Source organism: Vulpes lagopus, chromosome 6, assembly GCF_018345385.1.
Source record: "Vulpes lagopus strain Blue_001 chromosome 6, ASM1834538v1, whole genome shotgun sequence".
Taxonomy (NCBI): domain Eukaryota; kingdom Metazoa; phylum Chordata; class Mammalia; order Carnivora; family Canidae; genus Vulpes; species Vulpes lagopus.
The window spans coordinates 85,333,920-85,357,243 of record NC_054829.1 but is presented as its reverse complement, the minus strand read 5'-3'; the positions used below and the strand labels follow the sequence as shown (position 1 = coordinate 85,357,243).

Here is a 23,324-nt window from a genome sequence, read left to right as displayed (position 1 = left end):
ACTGTCTCTGGTTTCTTCATTTTAAACATATCCCATTCTTACCACAAGGCCAATATGAGAGTCAACTGTTTCAGAGTTGGGTTACTTGCAGAAAAAAAAAAAGAAAGAAAGAAAGAAAGAAAGAAAGAAAGGATGCACTCAGTAACCTTCCGCTTCTTAACTAAGTCCAACATTATCCAAGTTCTGAAACTTACCTAGGTTGCTATGCAGATTTTTTAAGGAAGATCAATATTAAAATAAGACTACTAGATATACATCATACTTCTAATTTTGTTGCCAGGAAATAGCTAAAGGTGGAAATGTAGCAGTAACTACCCAAGAGCAGTGCCTTGCTTCTGCCTCTTTCATCTTGTCAGAGTGACCTGCAAAAGCTCTTCAACCAGGACCCAAGTGGTCATGAGCAGCAGGAAGCTTATCCTTCATCTGATGCTGGGAAATTTTGATGGTGAAAGGGTACATTCAAATACAATGATGTATGTAAAAACAGTGCCATTAAAATGGTTTTAAATTAACTTATTCTTAAAAAGTAAACTAGGGAAGCCCAGGTGGCTCAGCGGTTTAGCGCCACCTTCAGCCCAGGGCGTGATCCAGGAGACAGGGGATCGAGTCTCATGTCGGGCTCCCTGCATGGAGCCTGCTTCTCCCTCTGCCTCTCTCTCTCTTTTTCTCTCTCTCTCTCTCTCTCTGTGTCTCTCATGAATAAATAAATAAAATCTTAAAGAAAAAATGCTGATTGCCTTTCTGAAACACCTTTTTTTTTTGATTCAATATCAGCTTTGTCTCTAAATTTTTGTAATAAAGTGAAACTTGCCATGTATGCATAAAAATATTTACAAATTTTGGTACCTATAAATTCTATTTTTTACTTATATAGAATTGACTTTTAACATTAAATATGTTTTAGGTATATGCAAATTATATTTTGATTTGTAGAATATTGCAATTTATTTGGACCCAATGTGAATTACATTTGTATCACAACTAATTCAAATCCATTTCTGCCCTATAGATTTCTTAATTTGGTAAGAAAATTGGTTTTAGTATGATGATATTCTCCAAAATAATCTGTATTTGTGTTATTGAAAAAAGTAAGTAATGGGTCTTCTATGTCATTTTTAACTAAGATTTTAAGTTTTCACACTATTGTTAGATGTTTCACCTTGAATTTTCATAAGCCTTATTTTGAGTCATTGAATTGGATAAATAATCAAACTATTCTTGAAAAGTACTAATTTTATATTTGAAGCATTTGGTAAAATATAAAAACTTGAATACTTACAAAATTATTTTTCTGCTAATACAACACATTAACAGCTTTGCTTAACTTTTTGTATGTATCCAAAAAAAGGAAACACTTAGAACTTAAAATGAACAATACTAATTTAGAATAAACAGCCATTTGACCTAAATGAAAAGTCCTGCTTCAGGAGTAGCCTGTAAGTGCATCTTTTGCAGGTGCAGGTATTAAATTATTGTGGTTGGGCAGTCTTCTTTAAATAATTACGGACTTTGAAATACATACTGATGTTCCTTTAGAAGAATTATTTTCTGGTTTTCACTTGGTTGTGCCTAAGAAAACACAAAGAAATGTAAATTCAGTATATAGTATTCCAATTAAATATGTATTCTCAGTTTTCTTTATTTTTGTCAAAGGGTTTATCACAAAAGGGTTAAAGAAGCTTTACTAGACACTAAAAAAGTAAGTAATTATAGCTTTATGCCACACAAATGGCAAAACCCACATGCCAAGGATATTCTGACCCACATACTCTGTGTGATCTCTATATGCAGATTGACCAGCTTCTGTAGCCTCACATATTTCATAGCAAGCCAAACTGTAAATTTCCAAGTTTCCAACTTACCCTATTGAATGGCAGCCTGGCAGCTTTGTGGACTCTGTAGGTTAAAATATGGGTATGAACTTACATGGGTGGTGCACTGAATGGTCATGAAGGGCAACAGGGTGAGCATGAGACAACTTGTCAGAAAGATAAAAATAGAGCAAGAGAGCCAGTACCTGCATGTACCCTATAGCCCCATCTCACCAAGATGAAGCAATTTCTCTCTGGGAGCCTTCAGTTTCTTCTCCAATGCCATCATCCCATCCTGATTTCCAATAACATGGCTGCCTTATGTCTAGGGCAGCTGTCTTCTTTAGGTTCATCTATTTTTGGTGGTGATGAGTTTGTTTAGCTGATCCCGTATTCTTCATTAAGGTTGTAGGTCTTTGTGAAATGTGCCCTGTCAGTAGTTCACTGAAGGGAGGGGCTTCTGAGTGCCTTGCTGCCCCTACTTCAACTCTGTTGTCCATCGAGTGGTTTTGGTTGGAATCTATGAAACTAGGCTTGGTCATCTGGGTTAGTTTGTTGCATAAGTGAAATGGCTTTACTTGATGTTGAGCTCTGAATGTAGCTTTCGTCCATAATCAGACCCTGCCTTTTGATTAGAGAAAGGTCCAGGCGAACTCCATGCTTATTGCTGTGTTTGGCCATGAATTACTGCTTGTCAAATGTTATATTACCCAGAAAATACCTTATGAGGTGGCGATTGCATGCAGGAGATTTATTAGGGAGTGTTTCAGGGGTTAACACCTGTAGAAAGGACAAGAGGCAAAAGTTCAGCTGTGATGCAAGCTCAAAAGAAGCCTCAGCTTCTGAGAGTTCTGAAGATGGAATGAGCCTTACCAGCTGTCCTACATTGGAATGAGGTGGCCAGACATTTATAATCGCAGGTTTATCAGTCATTGAATGAAGGCCTCCCATGAAGAAAGTGTAGCCTTTAGTTAAGCAGATCTTTTTGGATGAAATTATACCCAACAGAGGTTAAGAGCTGAGGGTTGTCTGCTGGTAGCACTCTCAACAGCTGGGATAATAAATCCTTTATTCCTGGAGGGGAAATCTTAGCAATGCAGCACAGCACCTATACTTCCCTTTGATGCACTAATGGAATTCTGTCATTGGCTTTTTTTGAACATGCTGAGAACCAATTTGCAGAAAATCAAAAGTCAAAAGTGCCTAGGGCCCCCAAGAGTTATAGTGTATCCCTGAAAATTGGACATGGCTAATTCTAGACTTTCCATCACATAATATCACTAATATTTTTCTTACTTAAGTCGCTGTTAGAATTCTATTGCTTGTAATCAAAAGCTTCCCTGACAAAACATAAGCAAACTACTACAGCTAAGCGATTTAATGACAAAAGCAATTAATCAAAAAAATCAACTGTTGACTTTTGAGGGGGTGATTAGGGAAGGCTTCTACTAAGGAGATGATATTTGGGCTGAAACCTGAATCACAAGATGGAATCAAGTAAGTGAGGATGTGGGAAGAGCTTTCCTGGCAGAAGGAGGAATGATTACAAAAGTCTTGAGGCAGAGATGAGTTTGGCAGTTTCCCCAACACTGTTTTCCATGGTGGAATCAGTGTCTCCACAGAATCTCTAGGGGTTGTAATGTTTGGGCACAAAAGTGAGATATTTGAGGGCACTGGGAAGAAATTTTTTTGGGTAGCTTTCAACTAAAGTCCAGGCCTTTGGAGAAGGTCACATGAGAAGCCTATGGAAAAGTGAGAAAAGAGCAATGAAAGGTACAGCATTTATCCCAGGATCGAATTTGGTCTGCTGGTCTATGGCTTAAGATGTTTAAGATACTGTAATGATAAGGTTTTTAAAGTTAAAAAAATTAAAAAAAAATTTAAGACATAAAGTTCTCATAAGGCCCAGAGATATTTTTTGTTTTTTTAATTTTTATGGCCCACAAACCTGTTAATATGATCCTTTAAATGTGAAAGGAAAGGGATCAAGAAAATTATCAAATGAACGATTATTTAAGACGAAGAATATTTGTAACAGCAGGTTGTCTGCAATTGCTAGAAGGAGAAAATAAAAAAACAAAAAAAGCCCTGATAAATATATTGAGAATAGTAGTTGCCTGCAGAGAAGTGTGTGTGCCTGTGTGTGTGTCTCCATGTGTGTGCTTATATAAATACACACAAAGAAGTAAACTTAGCTTTATAGCATCATTACATGACAGGGGCATAACTACAAAAAGCTATGTCCTTCTTTTTAAAATAAATCTGGTAGAAGTGGAGGTGAGTTAGTAATGTGAGTCAAGAAATTGTGGAAAATTTTTAGCAAAATTGCTGGAAAGTTGCTGGAAAATCTTCATAAAGATTTACCTCTTACCTGCATGAAGAGAAAAGAAAGAAAGTACTGAAAGAAAAAAAGTGAGGTGCTAAGAACCAAGACTCTAAAAAAGGACTCGAGAGTAATGGAGAACTTTCAGACATTCATTTGTGACTATACAGCACCAGTGATGCCAATTTGCAGATGTATTTGCTAAACTGCTGCCAATAGTCACTGAGGAATTATAGAAGATGGGAACAATTGTAGTGTCATCCAGGGTTCATGGCAGGAGACAGAAACATTTAAAGTAGGCAAAGATTTAATACGGTAAATTGGGTGCTTACAAAATCATTGGAAGGCCTGGAGAAGTAGCCTGTAGTCTGGGTTTCTTGGAATGACTCCCAGACACTAGAGAGCTGAGTCACCAGGGGACCTCCCACCTCTGAGAGTATCATGATTGTAACTGAGATTTAGGAATCATAGAGCTGAAACTGTGTACTTGTTACTACTGTTGTCACTATTCCACAATGCTGGTGACTGGGCCCTGGAACCTGGACTCCCCTGTTGCTTCAACCCCTCTTCTCAGGCAAGAATTTGGAGAATGAATCACTGCTTGCAGAAAAAAATTTTTTACATCTCCATGAGACCTTGATTGCAAACCAAGAAATGGCTGAAAATGACCATTTTCACTTTTGCCTTACAAATCTCTCATAGTTGCGTCTTTGTGGCAGGACCTTATTGGAGTATAGAGCACTAGCTGCAAAAGCATCTGGGAATTGTACATTTAACTCCCAAGGCTCTTCCATCCAAGAAGACATGATAAAAGGTGGCAAATAAAAAGTCAATGAGCCAAACCGCAGTATTCCATCTCACTGTAGACAGGCAAATGTTTTTTATTTCTTGAAAGGGAAGAAAGAGAGTCTAAGAGACATCTGCTGAGCTTGACATTGGTCTTAGTATTGGTTAGAAAAGACACCCTGTGAGCCATTAAGAAAGGACATAGCAATCACTAAATAAAAAGTTCATTAAAAACAAATAATACTAGATAACTTATTAAAGTGGTAAGTAATAGAATTATATGGCTATACTATATCTAGATTTTAACAAGACTTTTGCTCTCAGTGTTTATATTTACATCATGGGACAAACTTGGGAAATGTGGCCAAGATAGTGATATAGTTGAATGCATTTGTAATTAGTAGAAAGATGAAAAACTGATGAGTAGTAGATACATGTCCAATTGTAGCACATGCCATAGCAATTTTTAAAAAAATATTTTATTTATTTATTCATGAGACACACACACACACACACACACACACACACAGAGGAAGAGACATAGGCAGAGGGAGAAGCAGGCTCCATGCAGGAAGCCTGATGTGGGACTTGATCCCGGGACTGGGACCTCTCCTTGAGCCAAAGCTCAATTGCTGAGCTACCCAGGCATCCCCACCATAGCAATTTCTATTTTATCCTGACCTGCACTACACAATGACTCCAACAAGAACACTGATTTTAAAAATAGCAATAGTCATTATCTATTAAGTGCTTACTCTAAGTGAGGCACTATAGATACATTATTACCTCTTTTATTCATTACTATAATTTTGTCAGACTGTTATCTCCATCTTGAATATGAGGAAGCTAATGACAGAGAGTTAAGTGGCTTGCCCCTAGCTCCACATCTAATAAGCAGCAATGCTGAGATTCATACCTAAAACAGCTTCAAGGAAGAGTTATCAGGGGGAGGGAGAAAACCACATTTCTGGAGGAAACTGGTCAGAACATCCCAAGAACCCCAGAGCATGGCATTTTCTCAGCTGTTCCACATGAAGTTGGAAGCTGGCCCACTGTCCTGCAGGATCTGGTTGGTATCTCAGGCACTCAAACTCACAATGACAAGTCTTCACTAAAGGTTCACATAAAACAATGAGATGCCAATCTACGAAATAATGAGAAATGCCATAGTCAAGCTGACCAAATGTAGATAATATTCCTGCATGCAAAAATCTGAAGGACAGAATGACCAGAATGTTGACTACAGAAAATAGAGTCAGCTGGATCAGAGGATGCTGATCAGAATGCCAACTGTCCATAGTCTCTGACAATCACAATGCAGAGGTGAACATCTCCCTGGACCTACGTGGAAGGGCACCTCTTATTTAATCAGAATTTGCCTCTCTGATTCCTTTCTAGGCTTGCATGACTGATTGCTATTCTTTCTTTAGATAATTTAATGAGTTCAGCTAAGTTGTTTTGGCCTAAAATTTATTCTCTCTTTAAGATACTTTTTAATCAATTTCCTGCTGATACAATTTCTTAACTTCAGAAAACAAGTTTATTCCTGCATTTCCAAATTCACTGTTGTTCTTGGGCACTACTTAAAAGATGTAGGTCCATTTGACTCTTTCCTTTACCTGTACTGCCATTGGCAGGTCAACAAGAACAGAATCAGTACTGACATGAAGAGTTTATTTATTTTTTTATTTTTTTTTTTGACATGAAGAGTTTAAAAGCAGCACAGATTTTTAAAAGATAGTATTTTTAATTAACATAGGCTCAATTTGAGTCAATAGTATGTGAAATTATTATCAACAATGTCAAGACAAACTTAGCTGTATTAACTGTGTCAGCAGAATGAAGGAGCTAGTAAATGAATGAAGAAGCTGATAGCTCTACCCTAATCTTCACTGACAGTCATGCCTTGATTAGCAATGTTTATTTAGTTCAGGATCAACATTTTCAGGTATCAACAGACTGGAATATATTCAGAGGAAGTTGACCAGATGGTGATAGGCCCTGAAATCACATTCTGACAAATGGCGGTAGGACACTGGTGATGTTTGGCTTGGGAAGGAAAAGCGAAGAGCTATTGGGTGCTTATAGACTAGACCAAGGATTGTGGGCAGTCTTTAAGGATTTCAAATATTATGGATGTACCATGATGGAAAAGGGAATACTTTATTTTGAGAGTTACCTTGGTAGGCAGAGAAAGTCTGCAGAAACCACATGTCTCTCAAAGAGAGACAACTTTGCTTATCAAAAGATGACATTTCTAACTTTCAAAGCTGCCCAACAACATAATGGGCTTGATATTAACATATCATGTTTTTGGAGATGCTCAAGCAGAGACTGGCCAAACTTTTTCTGGAGATAATTTTGAAGAGAATAAGTATTACATGGAAGAAGGGACCAGATGAACTATAAGACCTTGTTCAACTTTATCCCTCTAGTCTTTCATTGTCTTACAGTACAGTAACCCCTTTTTAATCTTTTAGTTTAGTAGTTTAGTTGCATGGACCCTGAATGGTTAATGCCATTTCTAATTCAAAAGATTAATTGTAGGGGACACTGATTGCTGCATTTTTTTCCTGGCAATTAAGAAAAAATCCAGCATCATCTGAAGCTGCAGGGATGGGGTGGGGGGTGGATTGCAAAAATCATTCTGTGAATGAGTCATTAGGTATAATACCAAACAGAGACTCACTTCCTTATTTGATCCCCAGACCCATGTATTCTGAGTATGGAAGGAACAGTACTGTATATGGATTGCTTTTCAAAGCATGGCAAATTTTAGCTCTCAAATAGTTTGAAAGCTTCAAATGTTTATAGCATTCATTTATTTCTTTGAATTTAAATGCAGTTATTTATGCTTCTAAAACCCCTCTGATTGCATTCCTTATTTTGAGTTTTGTTATTGTTACTGTGCATACTTTAACATCAACCAACCTGTGCATTCATGGCAATGAATAGCATACCTTAAAATCTGGCTCCTGTGAATGGAAGGAATAATGTTCATTTAAAATAACCAAAAAATGATCTGGTTTTATAGCTAGAGAAAACCTAAATATCACACATTATTAGATGAGAAATTCAAGCCCAGAGAGACAAAATGACTTGCCATATTCACATGGCTGGACCATTAGAAAAGAGAGCACTTTTCTTTGTTCTTTTGTCTCCCACTCGAGGAGGCAATTATATACTGGGGTTTTTTGGCAAGATACTCTTCTTTTTTTCTTTTCCTAGCAAGTAGAATGATTTGAGACTAGTCATTTTTAGATCTTTATTTACAACCTAATTGGCATGTGACTCGAGGAGAAGGTATCAGAGTAGGAATCTAAAATAGTATTTCCTTTACCTATATCCTCTACCCATATAGTAGGCAGAAATTCTAAGGGCTACTTTGTTCGTAATTCTGGACTGCTCTTGGATCTCTGCAGCGCTGCGTATGATGCTGTTCTTGACAGAAATGTGGCCATTAAGAAGCTCAGCAGACCCTTTCAGAACCAAACGCATGCCAAGAGAGCTTACCGGGAGCTGGTCCTCATGAAGTGTGTGAACCATAAAAACGTGAGTTGTCATTTTTAAACTTCTGGCAGTGGGAGGTTGTGAGATTGGAGGAAAAAAAAATCCGTGCCAACTTGAGTAGGAAAGGCTTTCTTTACTTTGTAATTTCTGTCTGTTAAGATTGTTTATCCTTCCATATGCTACATTTGATTTCATTGTCCTCATGATAGCTTTCTGCTTAAAAATCATCTAAAAACCATATGGCGTTAGAGGGGATAAATTTGATAGATATTTCCTGCTCTGAAACTAACCGTATTTGGTTCTCTAGCTCCAAATTTACCAGGGAGCTCCATTTTTTCCCAAAATAATAAAAAGCAAACAAATACAAAGTTAAAAAAAAATTCTACAGAACACCATGCTATATTTCTTTATAATTTAAATTTAATTATTAACAGGTGAAAATTTGTTATCCTCTTTGTCTTTTAGCTCTAGTGGCAGTGGCCTTCAAATGTTCACCATACACACTGTGCACAGCGTCTCGTTTTTTGTTAGAGTTGGGCAAATGTGTGGACGTATATCTACAAAGCACTTTGGAACAGGATCTTCAAGAGCATTTCTCTTGGGAACTCAGTAGGGTGTACCATCACAGGACTTCCTTCTGTTTCAGAGTATAAACTTCTTTAACTACAGACAAAACCCTCTATAACTCTTTCTAATGCTCCCATTCTTAGTAAGGCAAGATGAGAGAGAATTCATTATTTTAATAATGACTATTATTAATAAATAACTGATATAGTGCATATAATTTATTACATCTAAATATATAATGAAACGAAAAGATAAATTATGATAATAAAACTATAACAGTAGCTATTATAAGTCCCTGAGAAAGTTTTTCTGAAGTATGAAAATCACACCAGATAAATGAAATTATCAGTGCTGTCTTATAAACAAATGAATTTGTCGTGAGGCTAAGCATCTCTCAGTGGCTCTAAAGAAGAAGCAAATGTACACATGAGAGTTTAGTTGGAAGATATTTGAAATACAAATATGTGAATTGTTTCTCAAGTGACAGTGTTTTTTTCTTCTATTACTTTACTCTGATGACTATAGTTCAGTCATTTGACACATATTGTTATCAGTGCCCCATGTGTAGATCAGATGCTAAGATTATAGTAGTGGATATAACAGAAACTAATCCTTGCCCATGTGGAACTCATGTTGTCCTGGTGAGGAAAAAAGTCCATCTGACTGGGTGATGGGCAGTGAGGGGAGCACTTGATGGGATGAGCACTGGGTGTTATAGTATATGTTGGCAAATCGAACTCCGATAAAAAATATACATATAAAAAAAGAAAAATAAATAGGCAAATGTAGAGGAGGTCAGATGGTGATAAGCACTATTAAGGAAAACAAAGCAAAGAAGGAAAATTATTCTAGTCAGTGCTGGATGGGTGGGCTAACTTTTTAAAGTAGATTGAGTGGGAAAGGTCTCACTAAAGAGGCAAACTTTATGATGTACCCATCTCTAATTTGGCCAGGCAAGGAACATGGTACTTCTAAAAAGGAATATATAAACAGCGGAAAGGATGATTCATACGAAAAGTCATTTTACTAAAGCAAATTGTTCTTCCAGTATGTTAAATAAAGGCAGGAACAAGATTAACCACATGGCCAATGCAATCTATTTTTATGATAGCAGAGAGGATGAGAAATACCATGGGCAATGGAAAATGGATAGATAAAGGCAATGAAGCAACCGTATGGGAAATATTGATAGTTTGTGTTTTCATATATTTATATTTCCCTAGTCTTCCTTCCCAGCCCCATAATACAATAAATACATTGTAGAGAAATTCCCACGCACTTTGCCAGCTTGAGGGAATCCTATATTTTCCCTGTTCTTGACTGAAGCGTGGAGGTTCTCATTTAAGATACCTAAAAAGAAGTTCCCAGTTGAAAGGATTATCTGTAAATGGCTTTCTACCTGCTACCCATCCCTTTTATGTGTGTATGTGTGCATGTGTATGTCTAGGGAAATAAATTTCTGGAACCAGGCAATTTTCATTGTCTTTAACAGATTTACTCAGAACTACCTAACAAGGAAAGAAAATATAATTAACTCAGCATAGATGTTAGAGGCTTTTATTCTAAAATTTAATTCTTCACTAATTTATTCTATGATGAATTTAATAGTCAACCAGGAAATTGGTTTTTATAAAAGTTATTTTATGAGCAGAAAATACAGGAAAAAAAGTAATCATAAATGCCAAACTGTCTCTTTACTTTATGAAGCCAAATATTTCCTCATTGACTTGGTTTTTAAAGCTGGAATTTATCCCTTCAGGGCCACTATTATTTTTTGAAATTCCTATAAATATTAAATCTAAAAATTAATTGGTAATTCTAATTCTCCTCTTTCTCTTCAAACCAGTTAACAGGGAGGAAGTTCACTTGTGACCAAATGTAAATTCCACAGGAGTACTTGTAATACTAAGTAAAAGCAGTCAGAATGCAGAACTCTGTAAATGCTCTGGAAAGTAAAGTAAAACAGTGAAGTAATCCCAACTTTAATAATAGAGAAGAATATCCATTTAGAAAATGAATGCTCAATTCTAGGAAGTGATGTCTAATGTGATTGTGAGACCAGGACAACAGTGATTCACATCTACATTTTAAAATGCTGGAATAAAGGAACTGAATCAGATTCCTGCATGAAATTGTTGAACCAAAATGAAAATACCTGTGATCCTATGTTTCTAAAGACACGTAATCTCCTTGGTTATTAGAAGGAATTAGCATTTACAAGGGAGCAAAGAAAGAAGAAAATCAAAGAAGATGAAGGCGATAAAAACAAGACAATAGGAAATGGGAAAATAAGAATAGATGGTGGAGAATTTACCTTTTAAAATAATCTAAAATAAATAAATAATAAAATAATCTAAATTACATTTAGAATACCTAGATTATTTATTTTCCAGGTTAGCCTTTTTCCATATTTAAAGGTTATTTGTGTATGGTGTATGTGTGTGCGTGCACAGTCTCTGATGTTTTTGTTTGAGGACATATCAAAATGAATTACTTTGCAAAGTTGATAAAAAACTAGAAAAACAGGCCCACTATATATGTGTGAGATATATACCATGAGAGATGTATCACATAGACATTTTTCAACACAAACTGTCAGTAAATAGAAAAAGACACTTTAATCACAAGTTTTAAAGATATTTTGAAATAATTTTATTTCTATTTGAGTATTCTATACCTTAAGGTTGTTTTAAAAGAAGTGATCATGGTTTTATATTATAAAAATCAATATGTTATAGCTATTGCCATATATATGTTGATGTATATATATTACATATATGAAAATATTGCATGGTATTGTGATTTTTTTTGTCAATAATTCCTCAACAAATGAAACTATGTGTGGCCTGAAGCATTCCCTAAACTTGACTGCATTTCTCAGATATTTAATCATTTTTTTTTTAATCATTTTTTTTTTAATCATTTTGTTTCATTTTTTATTACTTCATGTTTCCATACCACTATGCAGTATATTTGGAAATGTGACAAAGTTGTTTGTTTTTTTGTTTTTAATTTACTTATACTAGAAGGTAAACTTCTTTGCTACTTAATATATAAAATAATGAAAGCAGGAATCAAAATATTTAAGAAACAGAATTTCAATAGCTTTTTAAATACATTTTCTTTTTTTTTTTTTAAGATTTTATTTATTCATGAGAGACACAGAGAAGAGAGAGGCAGAGACACAGGCAGAGGGAGAAGCGGGCTCCATGCAGGGAACCTGATGTGGGACTCCATCCAAGGACTCCCGGATCACGCCCTGGGCCGAAGGCAGGCACCAAACTGCCGAGCCACCCAGGGATTCCCTTAAATACATTTTCTACTAAATTCATTATTGATAATCATCTAGGATAAAACTTTTCCCAGGATATCATTATAGCATTAATTTAAATAATATTTGTGTGTGAAACGGAAGCAAAAAAAACTCAAGTAGCAACACACACAAAAAAATATTAAATGAGAGTGTTCATTAGAGGAAAAGCATGACCTTGCTACATTTTAAGTGTTTTACTGCTGCCCATTTTTCTTACGTGGCTTTTCTTTTTTTGCTTATTAATTACTTTACAATTCTATATTCTACCAAGGAGAATCACACTCTAAAGCAATATATCAATTATATATCTTGATTCTTCCTTCTGCCTAAGAATTTGAGCTTTTTAATTGTATTTAACCTGAAGACATATATCATATGTTCTTTCTGAATACATTTTTCACTGTTCTAGGAGATAGTTCTAGAAATTTTTTCCGACTTTTTTTTTCTACTGTAGCACTAGTCTATGACTTTGAATTGGATTAAATACTTGTTTAAATATGCTTTTTAAATAATTCATTTTCTCCCTTTTTCTTTCTCTTCTTCCTCTGTCCTTTCCACTGTTTCTCTTCCAGATTATTAGTTTATTAAATGTCTTCACACCCCAGAAAACACTGGAGGAGTTTCAAGATGTGTAAGTAACAAAACTCTTGAAGGAAAGGATAGCATAGCACTCAAATAACTCAAGGGAAATTGACAAAATCAGTGGATGAAATCCCTTGTAAAGATTAAAGGAAGATAGATGCTACGGGCAAATGAAAGGGAGCCAGTGATAGGACAGAAGGTTCTGTTTCTGGTATTACTTTTAGGAAAGATACTTCTGCTTCTTTTTGTCCTTCTGGTGCTTGTGCTTTGTTGTCCAATGTTCTTGGTTCAATCAGAGAAGATTTATTATTTATCATGTATTTTTTATTATCAATTGATCCTATGAAACTTCTAGAATTAATCTATTCACTCTGAGAACTTATAAGAGGGACATGTTAAAAATCATTTTAAAATTGTTACTTCTATTTTTGTGGTGCCTTTGATTTTGTGCAAAAAATATCTATCTAGAAGATAGTGACAACAGAGAAGTGAATCCTCATACATTGTATTATTTGACACAGATACATTGCATTTAATGGGAGATGCTATTCTGATTTTTTTATTTGTAATCATAATATTTGAGAAAGAATTCATAGAAAACTGAGGACAAGATATAGGTAGAAAATATATGGGCCTGAACCAAACACTTATAAATGCTGCTTCTGCTAGTAACCTTGTGATAGAGTTACCATGGCTAACATGTGCAATACTTGAAAGTTTTCATATACTTAATTCAGTCAAAGGTAGAGCTGGGAAGTTTGGAAGACTTACAGATTTAGGAGGAGATTCTGACCTCTTTGAAGGACTTCACAGATCTTGTGATTTGGAACTAACCTTGTGGATTTACCTTCCAGTTACTTAGTAATGGAACTGATGGATGCCAACTTGTGTCAGGTGATTCAGATGGAATTAGACCATGAGCGAATGTCTTACCTGCTATACCAAATGCTGTGTGGCATCAAGCACCTTCACTCTGCTGGAATTATTCACAGGGTGAGAATTCCTACTCCAGAATTATAATTAAGATGCTTTTGGAGAAGAGAAAGAGCAACTGTAGGTTCTTTTCTTTATGTAGGAAGGGTAGGTTGAATATAATGTACTTACTCATTTCTTTTACAATAGAATTAGCACAGAGTTCACTAACATATAGAAGAAAATTTTAGCTATACTGTAGCTGATTTCATTTAGCATTTTGTTTCAGCTCATTGAGAGTCAACTTCTGAGAAGCCTCATGTTTTCTAGCTCCGTGATTGGCAGAGGTCATATGTGCAGCTGAAAGAAGACTGTTCGTTTCCACAGTTTGTTTCTGGCAACAGAAAGACAGCTGCCCTGATCTGCTCTTTTGTCAGGGCTAGAAGCAAAAAATAAGCTGAAAGGTTTATATTGCCACAAGGAAAAACCTAACAGCTGACAATAAATGATATGTTTATTCTAAAACCTCTTCCCAAGATGAGCCTAAATTATAAAATTGATAGCACAAATCTTTTCTGGGTTTGAGAAGCTTTAGAAGATACCTTAAAAATATAAAAAAAATAGTTGTAACTTCTTTAGGGCAGTAATCATTTGTTCTATATAGGGCTTTGCAGTCAAGGGGGCTTCCTGTCAGTACTATTGCAAGACTGCCATACTGATTGGGTAGATAGAAATCACACGTTCCAAAAAACAAAAAAAAAACAAAAAAAAAAAAAAAAGGAAAGAAATCACATGTTCCATTTGCTGCTGGCTTTTAATTTCTTCTCTTGTTCCTATCGCCAGGATTTAAAGCCAAGTAATATTGTAGTCAAGTCTGATTGTACATTGAAAATTCTTGACTTTGGACTGGCCAGGACGGCAGGCACAAGCTTCATGATGACTCCTTATGTGGTTACACGTTATTATAGAGCCCCTGAGGTTATTCTGGGCATGGGCTACAAGGAGAACGGTAAGGAGGCTTCTGCATAGCAGCCACAGAAACCATGAAGAAAATGTGTATATGTTTTAGACGGCAAATGGCAATGTTCTCTTTCATGTATATGAATGTATCTTTTTAATAGGACTGCCAGCTTTCATATTCAAAAGGTTTTTAAAAATACTACTAGGAGGAATCACTCATTAAAAATGTGAAGGATGTTTTTGAAAAGTAAGCTTTGCTACAAAAACACTAACATATGTTATGGCCAAAAAGAATTGTGGATAGAGTCTGACTAAACAGTCAAGCAGATATTGATTAGCACAAGCTGTTGATATTGAGAAAGATTGATGTTTGGGTTGCAGCTTAGTTCAAAATGAGTATGGAAACAGGAAGTAGTCTATCTGTTGCACTTGGCTCTATGGCTATCTTAGATTGATGGCTCTAGCCCTAGGAAAAGACAAAAGGATGTCACAAATCCTTGGAGCGAGAATCTTTACAAATGCTCAAGGAATAGTCAATTTAAAATAATCCAATTGTTCAAGTTACTTAAGAGTTTGTTTAATGCTTTAAACTGCTCTGTGAGTAATATTTAGTATAGCAATTACGTAGTAAATTTTTATAAATTCTAAATCATGGGAAAAATATTAAATTTTACATTACTGTTTTCATTAAAAATATCTGTTCATGTTCATGTATTCATGAACAGTTTAAAAGAAAGGGTAGAAAGAATCTTCAAAATGTATTGCGATTTGATTTTATGAAAGGCTTTATAAGATATCTATTAGAATGCATTGCCATATATTATTTTGAAAAGAACATCTCTAACAAGTAATGTAGCATATTAAGAAATGTGTCCAATAAATTTAAGAACTAAAATTGTTTTAAATTAGGATTATATATATATGTGTTCAATGTACCTTGCATGGTTATTTGATGTTTTATTCTATTTAATTCCTAACACTCTATTTTTATAAGTTTTATAAAAATAATTATCCATGTATTTTCATGTGCAAGTGCTACAGGGTAGCTTTATGAAAATTCCCTGGCCACCAAAGTTTTAAAAAATTTCTTTGTGTACTTCCAGATTAGAAAGCGGCCAGTACTTTTGTGCATTTATACAGTAGAAAGGGAAAAGTCAGCTCTTAGGAAGGTCAGGTTCACTTTGGCGAGAGATGGCAGGATTCTGTTAACCTTTAACTTGAAAGAGGCAAATCTAATCCTCTTCCCAAGGTATTAATACCACACCTAACTTACTCGGAAAAGAAGATATTTGTATACATTTTTCATAGTTTATTTGTAAAAAAAATCAAAGGGGAGCCAATTAAAAAAATCAAGAAATCAAGGATCTACTGAGGTCTGGGGATAGGGTCTGAATTTGCCTATTACGGTGTTACAGATCTCGGTTGCACAAATGGCATGTAATTTCCTCCCTCTTCCTTCCTTCACGAGAAGAAGGTTGCAAGTTACTGCCTTAGTTTTTTCACTCTCTAGATCTCTGAAGGTATAGCTAGCACTTGTGCTGCCCACTTGCCTGTGAAAGGAAGGTTATCATGCAGAAAAACCCGCTTGTTCCTACATCAGGCTTGCCCAGCTATCCCACGCACCTAACCCTGCCTTCCTTCCCCAAGGAGCATCTTGGCCTCATGTTTTTGCCTCAGAGTTCCCTTGGTCAATACTGAAAAGCAAGTTGGAAGAGGGTAAAGATTGGTGAAAGAAGGTGAAGCATGTTTGGTTAATGAGTATGACAACTGAGAAATAAACAAATAAATAAAACAATTTTTAAACATCTTTAATACTTCTTTTTCGCTTTACTTCCAGATGACTCCTTTACATGTGCTAATTGATCATATCTTTATCCTTGAAATACTTCAAGTAATAAAGTAAAAAAACTGATGCTTATTTACAAGGAAAAGCTCTGAACAAAAAGCTAAGTCCCGAATACCAGGGATTCCAATACTTCTGCCTTTAAGCCACGGTTCTAGTTGTTTCCTACTTTCTTGGATTTGCTTACATGTACCTTGTTTTGAACCAACCAACCAGCCAACCAACAACCAAATAGAAACAAAGGGAACCAAAGAGTGGTCTCTTGTTGCCCTATTCCACCTAACCGAGTGGAAGAGAAAATGGAAACAGCCACCCCTCCAGGATAATTAAGATTATTTTTGCTACATTCAACAAATAGTCGAAAACCCTTGATGGCTTTTAGCCATCACTTGTTATGGAGATACTTTTGGGGTAGCTTCTGCTTTTCTATGTCACCCCTTTATGGCCCTACAGAGGCAACTAAAGTACCCATAAAGTATTTTTTTTTAATTATTTTGAGTTCTTGTTAAACATTGTTAATGTAATTTACAGTGGTTTTCTTTTGGGGGTAACTTTTGGTGGGAGTCAAAAATTGTACCTTCTAATCAAACTTCTTTTTCCTCCTCCTTCAGAGATCAATTATCTTAGTTAACTTTACTTTCCTCCCTTTTCTTCACTTCCCTCTCTCCTGCTCTAGTGGATATATGGTCTGTGGGATGCATTATGGGAGAAATGGTTCGCCACAAAATCCTCTTTCCAGGAAGGGACTGTATCCTTGTACCTTTTGCTGCAGCTTTACCTGTTTTGTTCTCTCTCCCTTTAAACACATAATGATTTTACCAGGAGAGTAAAGATAGAAGCAAAAAGTTGGGTAAGTGGTATAATTGTGACTTTAAAAAAGTGATGATTTATATAATCTGACCAGTACTGAAGACTACCTACTGCAATGATTTGTTTTAATTAAATTTTTATGAGCTTTTTTTCTTTAAAATATTTTCTTGTCTATAACTCAAAATAGCAATGCTTTTTTTTTTCATAAATAAGAGAGGTCACCAAATCCCAAATTATTAAAATGTATTTATCTTTATAACGAGCAAAAGAAGTCACTATTTGCAAGTATTTTTCATCTTTTTTCTAAAACCATTTTATGCTTCTACAACATTTAGGCATGATATAATTTCTCTCCTTACTGATATCCTAAGCTTGTGTCTAGAGTTTCATTGATTTGAATTACTTTTGACACTATCCAGTCTTAAATAGGTCAATATAGCATATCCTCCTTAAAACATGAACTTCCACATTCAAAAGCCATAATTATTATTCAAATTGTAGAGATCAGCTGGGTTTAAAATAGGCTTCCCTTACTTGACTTGGAGATGTGACTGAGACCTAGATAACTGGTTTTTCAATGAAATTTAGAATTTTAAGAAGTAGTGTTTATTCAAGTTCTACCACTAAGTCGTGAACTAGAGTTATCAGAAACTTCTTGGAGAGATATCCATGATTTAGAATTATTAAATGAGCTGGCATATTTCTGAAATGACCAAAAGTTTATTTCGAACAAAATGACATATTAGTGTTTGTAATATATAGGTAATAAAGTTTGCATATTAATAGAGAATATACTTTTATACATATAGAAATACCCTGCTAACACACAATCATGCAAATCTAAGTATAACAACAGTTGCCAATATTAATAGTGATAATGCAAGATTGAGTTCAATACAATTATTATATATGAAATTTTTTAGAAACTGGCAATAAACATGTGGTCCATAACTATTAAATATTATATCTGATTAATAAGAAAGCTCTATTAAGGAACTCTTTTATTATGTAAGAAATATTATGGTTGTTATTTAGTAGACTCAATGAGAAGTTTATAAAACCAAGAGCACTCATTTATGAGGCACTTGTTTATTCTGCTGGATATTAGTAAGATATTCTCTAAATTCCAATAGTAAAGGAAGAGTAATGACATCTTCTAGAGCTCTGCTGTCCAATAGGTAGCCACTAGCCACATGTGGCTATTCAATACTTAGATTATGATTAGTCTGAATTGCATTTTGTGTGCAAAATGCATACTAGATTTTGAGGATATAAAAAGAAAGCATATAAAATATCTCAATTTTTATATTGATATTAAAATGATAATTCACTTAACTTTCATTTTATTTTAAATTATTTATATTTTGAGGATAAATTATATATCCAAGGTAGTTGATTTGAACAGTATTATTATTAACAATCATATATAAATGTACTGATTTCATATAAAAGTAGGAATGTGTGTATGTGTGTGTATGTGCTTTGTTCTTTGGAGTATGATATATTTTAGACCAGAAGAAAAGGAACTTCTCAAAATCAATACTCAAAATGAAGTTTCACAGCTACATCTTTCTAATCCACTAGTTAGTGGAAGATAAAATGTCACAAAATATCTCATTTCCCTGGGATGTTAGTATATATAGGTCACTTGAATTCCATGTGGTATGGTTCTCTGACATCTAATGTAGCTCTTCAGACATTTATCAGGATTACTTTTCTCCTATTTTAGCAGTATTACATTTAAAAGCCAAAAAATTAGAAAAAGTCAAAACATTTTCTAACCCAAAATATGCATCAGAAAAAAAGACAAAGATAATAGCACCATATGGATAATTCTCTGTTCTTCCAATGATTGTTTTCTTGGGAGTCTTTTTTCCCTTTTATTATAGTTTGTTTCAGGAAAATGTCTGGAAATAAGAGTAAATTGTGCTAAAATCAATACTTAAAATATATATCCCTGACAAAAGTTAGCTAGAAATTGAATAAACTCAAACACAAAAATTTAGATTGTGATAGGGATTTGCATTCAGTATTCCTTTGTCTCAGTGATGATCATATAAAATGTCTTTGATAGCCTACTGCCATATACGATAATGAGTCAATGGAAAAGTTACATAAAGACACTTATAGTGGAAACCATCTTGCTTAAGTTAAATTTTACTTAAAGATGAGTAAACGATTTCCGGATAAAATGTGTTAGAAGAACTGCCATCTTTCTGGAAATGTTTCCATTTAGATTTAAATCCTTAGTTCATTTTAACTTATAATTTAATATCTTAAGTCATGATGACATTTGAAAATTAAACTGTAGTATCCCTATTAAACAACAGATTGCGTGTATTCTGTGGTTTTAGGTGGAATTATTTCATTAATCTTTACACGAAGTTATTATAATTTTATGATTAGAGCTTCCCACCGACAACTGAGAGATCAGAGCATTAAATTAACCTCATTAACCATGATGATCAGATATAAATTTCGGGGTTGATGGAGTATTTATGGAGAGACGAATCATACCAATATTTTAGCATATTGAAATGATTCCAGCATTTTCTGGAAGTAATATCAAAGTGTAGTATATGCTAATTGACTTTGTCCAAGATTCTTTTGAGATGTAAAAAAAGAGCAATCATAAGTTCCCTTGACTTTCCTTTATAATTATTCAGAGTAATTTCTATTAAATTTCTCTGAGGCTGAAAAATTATATAATAGTACTCTATCATCATAATCAACATTATTCTTCCCTCTCCACAGAACCTTTTAATGTTCCCTTTCTTAATCTGAATCTATGGCAAAAATAGGAAAATACCTTAACAAATTGAGAAATCTTATGAGATTATTATTGATGACTGAAGTTTTAGCTATTTGTCTCTGCATTTTGAGAACACTGTGTGGGTTTTCCAACTATGCATATAATCCAGATGATATCACAGGGTAGTTTCTTGATTATTAAAGTGTTGGCAAAATACATACATACATACATTTATACATATTTGCTTTTCCATTAATTGATTTGCTAATTTTTAATATCCAAAGGATCATTTATAAAATATTTGTTTTTACTGTGTGAATAGTTTAATTATACAAACATATACTATTACACACTCCATTTTTATTATAGTGTTATGGTTAAAACCTATTTCATAGTACATATATTGACATATAGTATTTCTAAAATATCTTCAGCCCATGACTAATTTCAAGTTAGCAATAAATATATGAGGTCCATTATATTCTTAGTCCAACAATCATAAAAGAGGTATCAGTCACTTTGCATTTCATTCAGATTTTCTTTAATAATACCTTATAGTAAAGTTATGCTTTCTTAGAAGTTATATTTTTTATTTTTGTTTTTTAAAGGAATATTTAGTCACTGACTCCTTCCCACACTCCAAACCCAAGCGGGGCATGCTGTATTCTTGATGACTGAAGTCTCATATTACCAGTAGAATTTTCATATAATTTCCCATAAGCCTACTTCTTTTAGATATATTCTTTTTACTTTTTCCTTCCATGCTACTTCAAATGGCAACAGCTTCTTTGAGTAAGGCCTTTACCTAGAGTTCTTGACCAGAGTTCCCTGGACCTTGGTGATATTAAAGAGAGGCACACTGTATTCATTTGAAATTGCTAAACCTCTAGTATATTATCTCCAATTAGGGCCAGATTAGACTGCTAAAGTAGCCCGTTTTTCTTTTCCCTTTGAAGACATGAGAAATTTCAGTTAGGATGAAAAGGATGTACATATAAACTTGTCAAGGAGTCAAGTTACTAAGGAACAGATAAATGACTTGCCAAAAATATATTTGACTAAATAAAGAAAACATCCTCAAATTTAATTAATGTCAAAAAAATGAATGAATGTCATATTTTTCTAAGCTTGAACTTGAAAATTAGGAATAATCAAAGTAAGGTGAATAAAAATAGAGGTTGTGGATTATTATATCCATCTAATGCAGATAGATATTCTTAATCCTTCTTACCTCTTTGAAATAACCATGCTTACTTTCTAATAAACTTCTGCAACTAATACATTGCTATAGTCTGAGTCTTTTACCTAATATTAAGATAATACAGTATTATCCCAAACCATGTATGATTTATGACTTTAAGTAAAAGTGTGATGTAAAACTTCAGTCATTCTTTCATACCCATAGACAAATTGAAGATAATTAGGAACATTTAAAAAGACAAGACTTTTCACCTTTATTTCTTTGTGCCTGTTTGAAAGAATATATTGTCACCATTAATTTGTTTACCACTCTTTTATTATTATTTTGAGAAAATCTAGGTAAGATAGGAATCACTAGAGTGGGAGCTTGAGATCAAGGTGATCTAAAAAGATGGAAGGAGGACACAGTTATAAGAGGACTTTCTTCCGGAAAGTTGAGACTAAGGCCAGAGTACACCAGAAGGTGGGATAAGGCATGAAGGTCATGAAAGGAACTCAGAGAGGGATGCCTGGGTGGCTCAGTGGTTAAGCGTCTGCCTTTGGCTCAGGTCATGATCCAAGGGCCTGTGATCAACTCCTGCATCGGGCTCCCTGTGAGGAGCCTACTTCTCCCCTCTGCCTATGTCTCTGCCTCTCTCTGTATCTCCCATAAATAAATAAATCTTAAAACAACAACAACAACAAAAAAGGAGCTCAGAAAGATTTACTGCAAGGGAGCACCAAGGCAGGATGGACTTTCAGGGTGGAACGGAAGGCAGAAATTGAGGAGCTGGATCTTGATCCCTTGGAGTCTTGGGAGAGGAGCTGCTGAGCTCTAGCATTCACAAAGCTCCACTAGGACTACTATCCCTCTACAGTTCTGTAGACAGAGTACGGAGTGATTTTTTTTTTTTAATGAAGTATTGAGAGGGGAAACTACAAACAATAAAACACACTCTTTAGTCTTTACTGTGATTTTCCATTCAAACTGTCCCAAGCCCTGTTGGCCCTTAGGACAGAGTTCCTGAATCATGTGCTACATTCTTCCTCCTTTCCACAGTCAAAGGAAAGTCAATGCATCCTGGAATATGGCTCTACGAACTGACTTCTGGTCCTGTTCACTTTGATCACGTGACACCCCTTAAGCTTTAATTTACTTTATAAAATACTTCCTCTCCCCACCTTACAGGATTGCTGTGGCGATAAAACATTACATCTTTACAAACATGCACATACCTGCAAAACCTCCAAAGTTAAGAAACACAATAGTTATATTATAAAAGTTCATCAATTTGGAAACACTCCAGCCTAAATAACCTTCAAATTGAGTGAGATAAACTATAAAAACTGAGAATAACAAAAAGGCTACCTAGAATAAAGAATTTCTTTCAAATGAGGAGAAATGAAAGTTATCTGTGACTTAGACAACAGTCGAAAGAAAGAAAAAGGTTGCCATTTACTAAATAAAATACTTCTGTCACTTGGTGTACAGAATAAAGTGAAGATCCTGACATTGATGATAATGTGAGACACTTGGAGCCGGCGTTTGCTGTTTATTGATAAGAACAATGAAAAGTGAAAGGTTTAAAAAAAAAGACATTTTTCAACGTTAGAATTTCCTTGAATTCCTTATTTCTTTACACTACAGAATTACATGAATTTTGAAAGATGACATTTAAAACATGTTGGTACAGTAAAAAAATTATTTAATTAAGCCTTTGTATAGCAACATATTTTGTTTCTTGGTCTCTAGTTTTATTTGTTAATTTAATATAAAGCTGAAGTTTCCTCCATTATTATAAGTTTCAGTGGATTTTTTTCTGTTTTTCAGAAAAGCAAATTGGAAATATAAAGTGTTTTAAATAAAAGTTAAAAATTAATGATATAATGACAAGTTCTAAAGCAAGAAAAGCAAGCTGAGTGGGTAGACTCAAGAAGAAAATCTTCCTTTGATTTCCTGACATTAGAATACTTAG

The 23,324-nt window shown here is 34.5% G+C and overlaps 1 protein-coding gene across 8 annotated transcripts in view; it reads left to right on the top strand.

Moving 5' to 3' along the window:
- MAPK10 (mitogen-activated protein kinase 10) overlaps positions 1 to 23,324 on the top strand; it is a 296,363-nt gene that overhangs the window by 208,876 nt on the left and 64,163 nt on the right. For 6 of the 8 annotated variants that reach the window (XM_041759953.1, XM_041759960.1, XM_041759959.1 and 3 more), the window contains 5 exons: positions 8,343 to 8,472; positions 12,883 to 12,941; positions 13,747 to 13,885; positions 14,648 to 14,813; positions 17,284 to 17,355. In XM_041759953.1, the coding sequence (XP_041615887.1) occupies positions 8,343 to 8,472; positions 12,883 to 12,941; positions 13,747 to 13,885; positions 14,648 to 14,813; positions 17,284 to 17,355 (566 nt within the window). The remainder of the gene's footprint in view (positions 1 to 8,342; positions 8,473 to 12,882; positions 12,942 to 13,746; positions 13,886 to 14,647; positions 14,814 to 17,283; positions 17,356 to 23,324) is intronic. The other 2 variants (XM_041759955.1, XM_041759958.1) reach the window with 1 other exon arrangement.